This window comes from Prionailurus viverrinus, chromosome B3 (genome assembly GCF_022837055.1).
Source record: "Prionailurus viverrinus isolate Anna chromosome B3, UM_Priviv_1.0, whole genome shotgun sequence".
Lineage (NCBI taxonomy): Eukaryota > Metazoa > Chordata > Mammalia > Carnivora > Felidae > Prionailurus > Prionailurus viverrinus.
In genome coordinates, this window is record NC_062566.1 from 130,774,273 (window position 1) to 130,790,712 (window position 16,440).

The following is a 16,440-nucleotide window of genomic DNA, read 5'->3' on the forward strand; positions in this document are numbered from 1 at the left end:
TTGGGGGTGGTGATACCCTCCGGGGCTAAGGCTCAATCTACCTTTCTAACCTTTCCTGCCCCATCTCAGTCCCATGAACACCTGAACCCGAAAAGCTATAGAAGAAATATCTGCTTAGGCTGGGATGTGGGGCAAGGCAAGCTCCGAGATTTTTATCCAACTCCAACATTCAATGCTAAAATGTATCCAACATGGAGAATCAAATCTAGGATTCTATAGCAACCACCACTGCCCTGGGAAGAGACAAGTTGGCTTCAAGTGTAAGAGGAATCCATAGCCTCGCTCCCATAGGCTGTTTGCCAGCTCTATTAACAATAAATCTGTCTCGGTGTGCCTGGGTGGCTCAGTCAGTTAAGCGTCTGACCCTTGATAGCGGCTCAGGTCACGATCTCATGGTTCGTGAGTTCAAGCCCCACATCGGGCTCTAAGCCGACAGCATGGAGCCTAGTTGGGATTCTCTCTCTCTCTGCCCCTCCCCTACTCGTGTTCTCGCCCACCCTGCCAAGTAAATAAATAAACTTAAAAAAAAAAAATGCAATGACTCTGTCTCCCTCCCAGGAACAAGAGTGAGTGTAGGCCAGGAAAGGCAGGGCAGCAGGGCCGTCTAGAGACCTATGAATCCAGTAACACGAGGATGCCAGAGTTCGCCTTGGATCGCCTCCTTGCACCAGAGCAGACATAAAACTCTGGATAAACATGCCCCTTCCGAGCCATGGCTGGCCTTTCCTGAGCAAGCGGCTCTGTGGGTGAATGGATCCTTTTAGCAGAGCTGGGCAGTATGCCCTCCCTGCTGACATGTACCAGTCAATGGGGAGCCTGATGTCATTGGGAAAGCACTTCCCAATACTCCAAGTTAATGGGCTGATGGGCAAGAGAATTCCCTCCTGTGAGATGGGACGCCTTGAAAGAAGCCTATAGGTGGAGACCAAGTCCCCACCTATACAATACCTGCTGGGACCAGCTGATCCGACTGTAGCCGTAACTGGTCCTTACTTACCCCCACCTCCCCCAAATGTTCTCTCCTGGGACCCCAGTTCCTTTGGAACCATTGTCCATCCAGGGCTCTGGAGACCAGCCCAGAATCTGTCTCCGTACCTGGTTTCTACCACCTACTGCCAGAAAGGACCCCATCTCCATCTTACCTATTGTTCAGTTGTTCAGCCCACCTCAGAGCCTGTGCCCTGCCCTTGTGATTGAGTCATCTCTGAGTCGCAGCTACTTCTAACCTGGCCCACCCCACTGCCCATGGAGAGCGCTGCAGATCCTGCTTGGAAAGCACACTGACTTGTGCAGTTGCTGGGCCCAACTTTCCCAGGGTGCACTGGGACACGCCGCCAAGGCCAGGGAGGCAGCGGTGGGGGTTAGGGAGTGGGGAGGGCATCCTCTGCCCAGGGGTACCTTGGAGAAAAGGCAGCCCCCAGCCCCTCATTTTTCTGCAAAAGCAATGTCTCCAAAGGTGCACAGGATGGGTGGTATATGACTGTGGAACTTGGGTTTGGAAAGAGAAAGAATTTGGCCAGGAGGAGGCATGAGGTCAACCACAATTAGGAAAGGCCTTCACTTCAGATGTGAAGTGTGAGCGGGTTGCACATGTGGCACCGCGTTAGGCCCCCAGGAGCATGTCTCCCTAAGCTTCAGGCCCTGGTGGAAGAGAACAGCCCTCCCAAGGAGATAAATGTCCCAGTTACCTGGCCCCAAGGGCTCTAGGACGGGGCTTGTGTTCCCATCACCTGGGCCTCTCCAGCGCCCCCTTGTGACGGAAAAAACTGGCCTGAGAGGAGCCAGATTTTAGACCCAACTCGCCTTGTTCAAAACGTTCCCCCTCTTTGAGTCTCAGTTTCCAACTCTATAAAAGTTGGATGACATAATATCTAACATCCCTTCCAGCTCTGAGAGCCGACATATTAAGTTCCTGTACAAATAACTCACTCACACTGATCTGCTTATGTTCAAATCAGTGGCATCAAATTTTCCAGAATAGCTGAGGTTGGTTAAAACGCACAGCGACCCTCATATTCACAAATGCCATGTGCTGCCAGCGTTTTGGTGCATGGCTGGAAAAGAGAACAAGCCAAGTCCAGTCTGGCTTATTGGCCCCAAAGATGCTGCAGACAGAGCTCTAGAGCAGACCAACACTCAAGTCTTAATCAAGAGAGTCTTGGAAAAAAGAACCCTCTTCTTTTTTTTGTTTCCATGATGTTGTTTGGATTTGCTTCTCAGCTCCTCCAGGACTGACTTTTGGGCAACAGAACAGTGTCTTAGAGAACTTAAACTGGTAGGGCTTTTCCAAGAAAACACAGCATAGAAATCACACCCTAGAAATAGAAATTGAAGTGACAGCTAGAGATTGCTATGAATTCATTCACTTGGCTAAACCAAAAAACCAGAGCGGAAGAAAAGAAAATCACCCTCCAGTAAAAATAAACAGAGAGATCATAGAGCAGATGCCAATGGTAAGGGACAAAATTCTCAATTGGTGACGACTGAGTCCTTAAGAGTAGAAAGACCACATCTCATGGGGTGGGTATTGGGAGGGGGTGTTAGAATCTACCGAGCCACATTTGAGACCTGGAACATTTCTGTGACTAAGAAGTGTTCCCTTCCCTTAGCAGGATCTCTAACTAAAATAGAATAACCCTCACTTCCACAAACTTCCTGAAGGCAGGAGGCAGGTCTAGGTAAAATGAATACGAGCCCTTAAACATTACAGTCAAAAACTCCGGTAGTGGCATTTGACCATGATGATCACAACTGGTTTGAACGGGCAGTGCTACACGCGAGCTGAATAGCCTTCTACCTCTCCCGCCCCAAGAAAATCCCACTGTCCGTGGACCACCCAGTTAGGCCCCCATTTCACAGTACCCCTGGCAACCATTCACTTCCAAGAGTCTCTGTGAGCCCCAGAGAGCTGTTACCTAAGCACTGGCCTTCCAGAAGCCAATAGCCATCGGTGCAGGAGCAGGTATACCCTCCTTCGGTGTTGATGCAAATCTGAGTAGGATTGCACTGGTGAGAATCCGTTGCACACTCGTCCACATCTGTAACACAGACATATTCCAAAGAATGTCACCTACGTTTATCCAGAGCTCTGGAGCCACCAGAGTTGCCAGCTGCTTGCTTGTCCTTCTGGGAAGAAGGTGATAATGTCCATGAGTTACATCCAAGGAAAGGATGCACCTCCCTGATGGATACCATTAGGAGACACTGACCCTTTTGGAGGGAGTAGACCTAGTCTTCTCCCCAGAAATCCATGAAAGAAAATAGCCAAGAAGAGACCACACATCCTTGGGAACTCTTCTGACATCCTGTCCCATCACTTTCTGAAAGCAGGTCACCTTGATAATAACCATTACTTGATTTGGAAACTCATTTTGTCTGGGGCACCTGGGTGGCTCATTCGATTGAGCATCCAACTTTGGCTCAGGTCATGATCTCACCGTTTGTGACTTCAAGCCCCACATCGGGCTTGCTGCTGTCAGCCTGTCTGTGCAGAGCCCACTTCCGATCCTCTGTCCCCCTCTCCCCACCCCTCCCCACTTGCACTCTCTCAAAAATAAATAAAACATTTAAAAAAAATCAATAAAAAGGGGTGCCTGGGTGGCTCAGTCAGTTGAGCAGCTGACTTCAGCTCAGGGCATGAACTCAGGGTATGTGAGTTTGAGCCCCACGCTGGGCTCTGTGCTGACAGCTCAGAGCCTGGAGCCTGCTTCCGATTCTGTGTCTCCCTCTCTCTCTGCTCCTCCCCCGCTTATACTCTGTCTCTCTCTCTATCTCTCTGAAAAATAAATAAACACTAAAAAAAAATTTTTTTTTAATCAATAAAGAAAAAAGAAACACATTTTGTCTTAGGCTTATTCATGCATGTGTTAAACAGGGGTCTGTTGTGTACCTGCGTGAGAAACACCTCTGAGAACAGAAGAAAAACCAACATCTCCTGCCAAAAGAAGCTAGTAGTAGAACCACTTGATTGTATCTATCCACGAAAATCCTTCGGCCTGGGGCTCCTGCACCTTCACGAAGCTTCACGGAGGCTTCCGGCCTTCCCTCCGCTCCAGAGCTCCTGGGACTGATCTCTTGCTGCCTTCGGCTCAGCACTGGAGTTCCCTGCATGGCTACATGCCCATGGCTGTCCGTCTGGCAGTGGGCAATCAGCCCCTTCTCCTTAATCAAGAGCTTCAGAGCCTAGAGAGCAAACTACATCCACGGTCACATCCCTCAAGACCTCCGACGTACACACTCAGCACTCAAAACTGTCGTAACTGCAACAAATCCTCCTGCCCTTTGTCCCCGCGCTGCACTTTACGGGGGAGCGCTCCCGACGCCACACTCTCACTTGGATCTGGAGAAGGACACTTTCCCTAAACATTCATCTGTTCATTCCCGGCACAGGATCCACCGAGCGCCCTGGATCCGCCTGGCCCAGCACCAACCCCTCTCCTCGGTCAACCTCCCCTCCCTGTCTGTACCTTCGCAGGGCACCTTCCGTTTGCTTCCCTTATTACTGCACTTGGGGTTTGCTCATCCGCATCTTCCCCTGCCTCCTCCAAAGGGACCACGCACGGTTGGAAATAATATTAAAAGGTACTCACTGAGCACGTGCGGTGTGCATATGTGGTATACATATGTTACGTATGTCGTGTGCACATGTAGTCGGCGTGGGTCATGCGTGTACGTCATGTACATACGTAGAAGGCAAATGTAGTCTGTATATGTCGTGTGAGTGTGTATTGTATTATGTGCAGATATGACACCTCACATACGCTACCGTATTTATTCTCACCATTGCCCTATGAGGGGGCCTCATGACGCCCATCTCACAGATGGGAAAACTGCACTGATAGAGCAGATAAGTACCAAGCCAAGAGCTGAGCCCAGCTCCCTTCCCACCTGACTCCAAATCCCTCTATGCAGCTATGGCAGCGGTCACACTACCCAGGCCCAGGCAGCTTCAGAAGGGAGCTGGCAGACTCGGAAGAGGAAAAAGGGCTGGGGAGAGGAAAACTGGCTGCCTCGTGACATTGCAGACTGCAGACTGTGGGGGGCGCCTAGGGCCCCAAAGTGTGAATTCCTTGAGGACAGGGTTTTGTGTAGGACAGAGCTTTGCCGGCTACAAGCGCGGAAAGTGGGCACGAGGGACTCCGTGAAACCTTCAGCCAGGTAAGCGACAGTTTCTCGGGGTCAAGCGACACCACCGTGATCCACCACCCACCTGTGACAAGTCAACCCCAATGACACCAATCGATCCCCACCCTGCCCCAGCCCGCCAGGTGTCTGGGCATCACGTGGATTCAGGCTACAGGCCGCTGAAAGCCACGGCCTCCAAGAACCTGGTTCCAAGGTGGTGGCCGCCTCCACTCCACCCCAACACGTTGACGATGTGCAGCCTCCGTGGCAAAAACCCAGCTGTTCTTGGCTGCAGGAGCTCATGCCTCTGCCCTTGGCCTCCCTTCCACCCCCAGCTCTGCCCACCCAGCAAAGCCTCCCAGGGAAACCAGTGAATAATGCTTGGCGAGCAGCCACCCCTGCTCAAATCCGCATCGAAGACTATGATAATAAATAATGCCGCTATCGGCCAGTGCATATTTACATTTTTCTGGCGAGGAGTGATGGATGGCAATTGTACCCTGGGAACAACATCGCCTTAGGAATTCTGCGCTCTTTTTCCTGCCTTGAGGGGATTAAAGGGTGAGCGAGACCCAAGGGGAGAAGAGCCATTAGACTTGGTGGTAGCAAGTTCCCAAGACTCTGTGTTTGTGCGGCTCGCGACGCACACAATGGGCCGGCAGACTCCCCGCAGAGAGAAGCCGAACAGTCGCCAGCGGACCAGACGGCTCAGAAGGGCACACGGCACCTGAACACGCACAGGCGCGCGCATGCGCAGGCACGCACACGGACATCCGCAGCTATGTTGGCCTGAAACTACCTCTTTAAAGCTCATTGTCTTAACAAAAAAAAGAAAAAAAAAGCAACTCCACCACTTTTACTGGGTTAAAGAATTAACTTCGTGATGCTCCACTTCTGTTGATGTACATTCGAAAAACTGTATTTTCAACTTTCACTCGCTCACTGAGTGGATTGTCTATACATATGTATTTTCGAGAACCCCATAAATCCCTGGAGCTCTTGGAGGGTGCGTCTTGTCTTTATACGCTCAGAACATACCTGGTGTAATGCCGTGTCCATAGTAAATGTTCAGTAATTATCTGGTGAATGAATGAACGAACACACGAATAATGAACATCAATGCCTTTAAGCCCCGACAAGTTTCCCCAGCCAGCGGCCGATGAGACCATTTTGGTGTGTGGACTTTAAAGGCAATCAGCAATCAACCCCACCAAAAACCCCCATCGGTTTACACACCTGGTGGAGCAGAAACTAGAATGTTCTCGCTGCGAGGTTCCACCCGAGGCTGAAAGACTCATCACACATTCCAGCTCACAGCTGAATTGCTTACATTAAATACATTTGACTTAAATAACAGAAGGAAAAATACGTTGAACCACTCCAAGGACATTCTTTGGCAAAGCTTCCTTTTCTGCATCAGTGGAAAAGTACAAGTTACAGCAACCTGAGTAAAGTGTCATTATCCGCGGATGCGAATCATGCCTGCTATTTCCTTTCCTGTGTGATATTCAGGAAGAGACTCCTAAGAAAGAACGCCGGGTCCATTCAGCCATCTATTCACTCATTCACTCATTCATTCTTTTTTTCTGCTGTGGCTGTGTGTGTGTGTGTGTGTGTGTGTGTCCTCCCAAACCTCCAGGCTATTTGGGAGAGCCGGCCTTGAGTAGAGCCCTCTAGCCCCATCGTTCCCGGAAAGAGACTCTGCTTAGAGGCCTCTGTGCACTCTCTGCCTCACTCCTGGGAGCTGTGGCCCGGTCAGCTGCCTGGGCACCAGGAGGATTCCACCAGATCAACCGTGACTCGTCCCTCCCCAGGCGGGGCAACATCCACCACTGTCCAGGCAGCCCGTGCCCCAGCCACTGGAGGAGAGAGCTCGCTCACCTCTCCAGAACCTGGCGGCAGTTTGAAGCCCAGAACTGTACCTGCCCGGGAAGCAACTGCCCTCTGCAGTGAGTGGCACAGCTCTGCTGACCCGTGCAGCTTTGTCCGAGCCGTCGCCTCTTCCTCCCGACATCCCCGGAGTGGCCTTCAATGAAAACATCCTCAATCTGAAACAACTGCTCACTTGGGAAAGTCACCAAAGTCAGTCACCCCCTTGACCCCCTCTCAGGAGGCTGCAGGCTGCACTGGGCTCCCAGGCCTTAGGACAGAGGCCCGCATATTAGGGACACTCACTGAGGACTTCATATGGCCAACTATGCCCCACGTCCCCAGCCAGACAGACAGCTTCACGTGGACAGGTGTGCTGAGACAGTGTGAATAAAGGATGTCTGCCAAGTAGAGTCGAGGAAGCAGATGGAGGAACTGACCTCAAGACATCAGAAGACCACTGGCAGACGACCCAAATGACAAAAAGAATGTGCTCCTTCAGGCTGACTCAAGAAACACCAGGAGGAGGAGCCACAACTCTTAGTGTTAACTCACAGGTTATTATATAAAGAGATCTAAAGGCACGCATAACAGGCTAAATGTACTGCCATAAATTGTGTAATAAATCGGTTTGTGTACAAATACTATGCATATGGGAGCATCTGGGTGGCTCGGTCAGTTAAGCATCCAACTTCAGCTCAGGCCATGAGCTCACAGTTCGTGGGTTCGAGCCCCACGCCGGGCTCTGTGCTGACAGCTCAGAGCCTGGAGCCTGCTTGGGATTCTGTGTCTCCCTGCCCCACCCCAACTCTTTCTCAAAAGTAAATAAACATTAAAAACATTAAATAATATGCCTATGTATGCCAGCTATTTATTGTTGTATATTTATTACATTTCCACACTTATTCCTAAAAGTTAAAGGGAAAATACTTAAACTGTGTTCATAGTACATGTTCTAACTGAAATTAAAGGTCTTTTAAAAAACTGGAGGACAAAACAAAACAAAACCCAACGATTCATCCATGCCCACGGGGAGAACATTTCCTAAGCCATTCTGCCCGCACTAAAGCCGAAGAGGAAAAAAGACCGAAGGGCCGAGACCTCCCCAGAAAGGGCTAATGGGTAAAAAAATAACTTCGGGGGGAGGCAGAGCTGGATGTAAATCCAGGCTCCTGCACTTGATAACTAAGTATTACTGAGCAAGTTCATTAGTCTCTCACATCCTCAGGTGTTCTGCTAAATACAGTATTTGTGCACAGGTCCTATCACCACTGGCTGGCACATAGCAGGTGCCCAGGAAATTCTAGTTTCCTAAGTGAGGCGCTATTTCTAACAACTGTGAAAGATAGCGGGGAAGCATGGCTCCTGCCTCCACAGGCTTTGTTCTGGGATCCACCAAAGACACCAAGATGACAGCACTAGGGCTCAGTAAGACATGATTAGCCCAATGGTTCAACCATAGCCACAGCCGGGGACCCCTCCCTGGTAGACACATGGCAGGCGATTGGGACAAGAGTGAAAAAAGGTAGGGTACATTCCTTCATGGGGTCTCAGCTTCCACCTCTGCACTTTGGCATCTGTGGGTCCATCTATGACTCCATAATCGCAGACGTCCAGAAGCCTAGGGGTCTTTGTGTCTTGCTGAATTCCACAGCTAACTATGACCAATCTCTACACCATCTACGACTCTTCCTTCTTTCCATGTCTTCTGTTCTCCAATACTGTGGACAAGCAATGGGTCATTCTTGTGAACCTGTGTATACAACCACAGAGGAATGTCTCTGTTCTTGTGTGAGAACGGCCATCAGCCAAAAGGAAACATTCTCACTGGGTGACACTGGGAGAAATCGTCCAAAAGAGTTTGGAAGACTACACCTTTTCAAAGGCCTTTTTTGGAAACGGCAAAATCATTTCCTGGGTAGTAAATTTTTACCCAGTGAAACAACATGTTTTCCCAGCCCATTTTTGTTCCTTCCTTGCTCAAGCTAATGGGGCTTGATAAGAAAGAAAATAACAATGGCACATTCCTACGCCTCCGATTGAAGCCAGTTTCAGGCCTGCTGCTGGGCTGGGTCAGTGCCATTTTTCAGCAAGACAAGCCCAGCCAAGGCTGGAAGCTACACAGGACCTACTTCCCAAACACCTGCTTAATTAAAGACCTCAGCGTTTGAGAACTCGCTTGTTGAAATCCAAGGACATCTGCACTCCATGTGTCTTATGGGTCCTGGGCAATAGTTAGGAACCAGATCTCTCTGTGTTTACAGCACTTTTCCCAATACTTGATATTAAGCTTAGAATACAAAGCTTGCTCATATGGTGCCTCTAATTAGGCAACAAATATGTGCTCCGTTTTTCTAAACGACAAAAAATCCTTTCCTCTTGGATGAAACCAGCTAGAAGGCAGGTTTCAACTTCTCTGTGGATTCTATTTTTCTACCCATAAAGTGAGAGCTGGGAGGAGAGTTCTGGAAGGCCCCTTCTAGCTCTGACCTTCTACAGGAAAAAAAAAAACAAAAAACAACTATGCAACTAATGGAGATCACATTGTTTGGTCTTGGGTAATTATTTTCATCAGAGTGCTTGGAAAACATCAGCTGACTTTAGCTGCTTTCAAAATGGGCAGTGAATTGGCCAAGCCCATTCACCTTTTGCCAACGTATGAATGGTCGCTGCAGTTGGGGGGGGCAGGGACCAAGGAAGGGATGACACATATCTTCCTTCTTGAGTGCCATGCATCAAACTGTCCTGACAGTAAGGAGCCAAGACTGCTTACTACCAGCCTAGACGTGGTATTTTTTTTTTAAAGGGCATGAGGCTTTAGTTATTACCATGACTGTAAACCAAACAAACATGGCGCTCGAACTAGATTTCCACAGACTAAAATTCGTGCCATTTGCCCATCAACAGAGAAGGACTTTTGAACCCGTACAAGCCAGCAGTTCCCAAACCTAGCTACCCAAGAGAATCACCTGACTCGATCAGAATGCCTGGGGTTGAGGCTTGGAAAGCTGTTTAAAGTAAGCTGTGTGATTCCAGTGCAAAACCACGTCTGGAACTTGCACACCAGACCAACACTTCACATACTTTGATGTGCATACGAGTCAGCGAGGACCTTGCTAACATGCAGGTTCCAGTCTGGCAGATTCTGCACTTCTAACATGCAACCAGGCAATGCCAATGCTGCTGCTGGCCCAGGATGCTTTGTTCTGTATCCGTGCAACCTGCTCAGAGTTTAAGAGGCTGTTCAAGAGAGGCTAGGAGAGAATTTAAGTGTTCCAATACCAAGCCAACAATTCCTCGCTGGATATTTCTCTAAGATCAACCCTGCGGGTTACTATAGTATTGTGATTTTTAGAGTCTTATTAAACAAGTTCGTAGCACAGTCTAAGCCAGGCAGGATGCTTTCCTGGTGTACAGAAACATCCATGATTCAATTCCACCCTGTAAGTGCTGGAGCGCCTACTGCTGCGATGCCTTGGGCGAAAGCACTGTGCGCCTTCCAAAGTTCTTCCCCGCTTCAGTTTGCCGGGGGTGCGTGATTTCCTAGGAGTAAACTCAATTTTCTGAATATTAACTAAGTTGTTAGAAATAGTGCCCCTAAAGCGATGACAAAAAGTGCAAAAGATGCCAGTTAGAACAAAGGACGGTGGGGGACCTGGGTGGTTCAGTTGGTTGAGCGCCCGACTTCGCTCAGGTCGTGATCTCACAGTTCATGAGTTTGAGCCCCATGTGGGGCTCCATGCTGACAGCTCGGAACCTGGAGCCTGCTTCGGATTCTGTGTCTCCCTCTCTCTCTGCCCCTCCCCCACTCATGCTCTGTCTCTCTCTTTCTCTTTCTCAAAAATAAATAAACATTTAAAAAAAGGAGAGGAAGAAAGGACGGTGTCTTTCCTCCAATGCAGACCATCCCTTTTCCACTGTCTAGGAATCACAGCTCTTAAATCTTAAAATCTCCATTGTGTCCTCCCACCGTCTCCTCCTCCTTGTCCCCTCTGAGCCTACTCCTACCCCACATCCTGACTTCCTTGTCACCCTCAGTGTCACAGTCCATGATCTCCTTGTCCCTGAACCTCTTCCAATGCTGTCTCAGTTAAGGGCATCACTGTTTTCTAGTATCCTGGGCTAGAAACCTCAAGCATCCCTACAATCTTTCCCTAACTCCCTATTCTCACACAATTCTCCTTCTGGAAATCTTTCAAATTCTCCTCTTTCTTTATGTCACCTCAAACACTTCAAGGCTTCACTGTCTTTTCTCTGAATGATCGAAATAACTTCATTACTAGTCTGCGGGCTTCCAGTCTCTCCCCCTCGACAGCAAGCTAAATGCAACCTCCAGAACCATCCAAGACACAAAAATGACCATGTGTCTATACTCCTCAAAATTTTATATCGCCTCCTGAGAAACGTCAGAGCTTTCTTTTGGCACCTCAGCAACATAGCACACGAAGCCTACTTTCATACTCAAACATGTGCTAAGAACATCTAGCTTTATAGCACTTCATATTGTATTACATAGTTAGCTGTGTATGGCCCAGCTCCCTCCACTAAACCACGAGCTTCTTGAAAGTCAGAACTGGGTCTTATTCACATCTGCATCTTAAGCTCCCAGCACAGTGCCTAGCATGATGGAAAGTATGGAAATGAATTCTATTTGAGTGAAGGTACTTCGTTTACTTAGAGTTTCCTGAAAGCAAGAGGGGAAAGTCAGTTAGACCACAGGGCATCAGAGGAAACCGGTTCCACCATCCATTCCTCTGGTGACTTGTATCTCATTCCCACGGGTTGAAGGATATCTGGCATCCAGCTTCAACTCCGGCAGAGCCTTAGGCCTCAGCCTGTAGTGCCTGGGGCTTTATTCCCACCCCAGTCTTTGCCCAGGGCTGATTTGAGAGCATTCTCCACCTCTAAAGGCTTTGACACACCATGCGCTTGGCCCAATGGAGTAAGTTACATTTCCTCTTTCCTCTTAGAGAGCTGGATGTCCGGTCAAGGACAAAGTTCATTTTTAACCATCACAAGAAGGAGGAACACCAGAGAAGGGAAAAGATACATGTTCATTCTGGCCTGAAAATGGGCACCAAGCTCATAGGGGACAACCAGGAAATCCTATCCATTGTTCAGGCTTGGGACAAAATCCTCAGCCTGGCTGCCTATGAGAATACCCAGGTGTGCAAACTCACCCCAAGGAATGAGTCTGTCGTCAGCAACACACATTCCCTGCCAGGTCACTTTCAGAACACGATAACGAAATCTGCATGTGTTTTGTTCCCCACTCCTGAGGTCAGGAACCCTGCTACAGCTTCTGACATTTGCTTTCTTATCTCTGAAATGGGGCCACTACCCCTGCCCCCTAGTGCTTGCAGGCTAATGGGGAAGACTGACACTGAACAGAAACAGATGTGTGGAGGGCATTGCAGAAGGCTATGAGAACATATAACTGGGAGTGTCCCAAATCTGGGAGGTGAGGGCAGGTCTTGACACTGGACGATGATGCAGAGAAATGGTTCCTTCACACACATCTATTCCTGGAACCCCAGGACAAGGGAGGGAAGTAACAGATGGCTCCTTCAACATAACAAATTACAAGCAATAGGCCAATAGGTGATTAAGAATATGGACATGTCATCCTGGGAGCAACCCACTAGGTCTCCTCTCCTGCCCCCACCCCTCCACCTGGTTCCCCATCTCTAACAGACAAGCCCAGCGCATCAGAGAATAACTGTTAAGGCTACAAATCAAGAGGAAGTGAAACCTTAGGGCACAGGAAGAAGAAGAAGAGGTGACCATAGGGGAGAGTGTGCTAGGGGCGCTGTCTCCTGGCTGAGGGGGGCCACGTATCCTGAGAGTCTGGAAAGGAGGGCCCCACCCCAAAAAGCACAGACCTGAAGTAGCCACACATGTTTCCCACCACCCTTTGGCCTTGGTAAGAGCTGAATTATATCACTTGAGACTAAAATAAATATTTGAACTAATTGAACACTTTTCAGGATTGCTTGTTTACTTAGCCAATGGAATAGGGGCTCTCCTTTTACATCCACCCTTCTGTGGCCACTAGCAGATTCTGGATTGCTTTAGTGTGGAAGGCAATGAGACGAAGGAGCTACATGTGGGGCCAACCAACTAACTTACTTGCCAGACCACTTTAGCACCTCCCCACGAAGAGCACAGTGCCCAAGTCCCAGGGTCAATAAAAAGCTAAACAGGATTCGTTTATGCCACATACATTCACCACGAGCCAGTACTGCTATAGGTACTAGGCATTCAAAGATAAATGACATGGGTCACATATGTTTACAGTCTAGTAGGGAATAGTTACGGGAGCAGATAATTCCAATTCAGTATGGTCGGTTTCATAGCTAGAGCAATGAATGGGGTCCCGTCCAGCAGGAACAGGCTTCCTGGAACAGAAGATATTTGGGTGGATCTAGACAGGTGATGTAGCAGAGGTTGCCACAATTGGATACTGTCCTCCGATATCCATTCTCCCAACTAAAGACTGTATTTTTCAGCTTCCCTTACAGTGAAATGTGACTATGTGACTAAATTCTGGCCAGTGAAACACAAATAAAAATATATGTAACAACTTCTGAGTCATGCTTTAGAATAATGAGCGTGGAGTCCTTTTGTCACTTCTCTCCTCCCTCTGGGATGTAGGTGTGATAGTGAGGGCTAGAGCAGCCACATTGGATCCAGAAGTGAGAACCACATGTTGAGTTTGGCCAAGACACCCTACCATCCCTGAACCACCTGCCTCTGGACTATACCATGTGGGAAGATGTAAATTCTCTCTTATCTAGACTAGTATGTTGAAGGTCTTTTTGTTATAGCAGCCTAGCTTGTACCCTAATACAAATGAATAGGAATTAGCCCAAAAAAGTAGGTGGGCTCTGTTATGGTCCCATCCCACTAAACCCAGGGGTGGATGCACACTGGCCTGGAGTTCCCCTGTGACCCTCCTCCAATAAACCTAAAGGAACTACAAAAAGGGAAACAAACAAAGCCCAAAGCTAGTAGTATGAAGGAAATAATAAAGGTCATGACAGAAAGAAATGGTACTAAAAAAAAGAAACTAAAAGTTGATTCTTTGAAAAGACAAACAAAAGTGAGAAACCTTTAGATAGACTCACTAAGAAGAGAGAGGGGACTCAAGTAAATAAAATCAGAAATGAAAGAGGGGAAGTTACAACTGATACCAAAGAAATACAAAAGGTCATAAGAAACTACTATAAAAAATGATACATCGGGGCGCCTGGGTGGCTCAGTCGGTTAAGCGTCCGACTTCGGCTCAGGTCACGATCTCGCGGTCCGCGAGTTCGAGCCCCGCGTCGGGCTCTGGGCTGACGGCTCAGAGCCTGGAGCCTGATTCCGATTCTGTGTCTCCCTCTCTCTCTGCCCCTCCCCTGTTCATGCTCTGTCTCTCTCTGTCTCAAAAATAAATAAAAACGTTAAAAAAAATTAAAAAAAAAAAAAAATGATACATCAACAAGTTGGACAACTAGAAGAAATGGATAAATTCCTAGAAACATGCAGTCTTCCAGGACTGAATCATGAAGAAATAGAAAATCTGGATAGACTGATACTAACAAGGAGTTTGAGTCAGTAATCCAAAACCTCCTGACAAACAAAGTCAGGATGACTTCACTGGTAAATTCTACCACTCAAAGAAGATTTAATACCTATCCTTCTCAAACTCTTCCAAAAAATTGAAGAGGAGGGAACACTTCCAAACTCATTTTATAAGGCCAGAATTACCCTGATACCAAACCCAGAAAAGAACACCACAGAACAGATTACTACAGGCCAATAATCCTAATGAACATAGATGTAAAACTTCTCAACAAAATATTAACAAATTGAATTCAACAATACATTAAAAACATCATACACCATGATCACATAGGGTTTATTCAAGGGATGCAAAGATGGTTCAACATTTGCAAATTAATCAGTGTGACACGCCACATTAACAAAACGAAATACAAAAATCATATGGTATATCATTAGACGCAGAAAAAGCATTTGACAAAATTCAACATTCATTATGATAAAAGCTCTCAACAGCGCAGGCATAGAGGGAATGTGACATAATAAACATAATAAAAGCCATTTTTGACAAACCCACGTATAATATCACACTCGATGGTGAAGAGCTGAATGCTTTTTTTGTGAGATCAGGAACAAGACAAAGATGCCCACTTTTGCTGCTTTTATTCAACATAGCATTAGAAGTCCTAGCCAAAGCAATTAGGCAAGAAAAAGAAATAAAATGCATCCAAATGGCAAAATAAAAAGCAAAACTGTCACTATTTGTAGACAACATGATTTTATATATAGAAAACCCTAAAGACTTCACACATGAAAAAACTACTACAACTAATAAACAAATGCAGTAAGGCTTCAGAACACACTATCAATATACACAAATCTGTTGTATTTTAATACACTAACAACAAACTATCAGAAAGAGAAATTAAGAAAGCAATCCCACTTACAATTTCATTCCAAAGAATAAAATAACTGGGAATAAATTTAACCAAGGAGATAAAAGACATGCACACTGAAAACTACATGACACTGATGGAAGAGATTGAAGAAGACACAAATAAATGAAAAGATATTCCATGGTCATTGATTTGAAGAATTAATATAGTTGAAATTTCCATATCCCCCAATACAATCTATAGATTCAGAGTAATCCCTATCAATATCCTAATAGCATTTTTCACAGAAACAAAACAAAACAATCTTAAAATGTGTGTGGAACCACAAAAGATCCTGAATAGACAATGCAATCTTGAGAAAGAAAAACAAAGCTGGAGGCATCACACTCCCTGATTTAAAACTACATTACAAAGTTATAGTAATCAAAATGACAAGGTACTGGTATAAAAAGAGACATGCAGATCAGTGGAACAGAACAGAAAACCCAGAAAAAAACCCATATGTACATGGTCATTTAGTTTATGACAAAGGAGGAAAACAGGGAAAGGACAGTCTCTTCCATAAATGGCATTGGGAAAACTGGACAGTTACATGCAAAAAGAAAAAAGGAAAAGAAAGAAACTGGATCACTATGTGACACTATACACAAAAATTAACTCAAAAGAAATCAAAGGCTTGAATATAAGACCAGAAACCATAAACTCCTAAAAGAAAACATAGATGGTAAGTTCCTTGACATTGCTCTTGGTGATTTTTTTTTTTTTTTTGGATCTGATTCTAAAGGCAATGACAACAAAAGCAAAAATTAAAAAATGAGTTATACAAACAAAAAAGCTTCTGCACTGGGGCAGCTGGGTGGCTCAGTCAGTTAAGCATCTGACTTCAGCTCAGGTCATGATCTCGCAGTTTGTGAGTTCAAGCCCCCTGTCAGGCTCTGTGCTGACAGCTCAGAGCCTGGAGCCTGCTTCAGATTCTGTGTCTCTCTTTCTCTCTGCTCCTCCCCTG

At 46.9% G+C, this 16,440-nt stretch overlaps 1 protein-coding gene across 7 annotated transcripts in view; it reads right to left on the reverse strand.

Moving 5' to 3' along the window:
* Nucleotides 1–16,440, reverse strand: part of FBLN5 (fibulin 5) — an 84,594-nt gene that overhangs the window by 24,592 nt on the left and 43,562 nt on the right. For all 7 annotated transcript variants that reach the window (XR_007153264.1, XR_007153263.1, XM_047863976.1 and 4 more), the window contains one exon: nucleotides 2,916–3,038. Coding sequence is in view for 5 of the 7 variants with exons in the window: in XM_047863976.1 (XP_047719932.1) it covers nucleotides 2,916–3,038 (123 nt within the window). In the remaining 2 variants the exon portion in view is untranslated. The remainder of the gene's footprint in view (nucleotides 1–2,915; nucleotides 3,039–16,440) is intronic.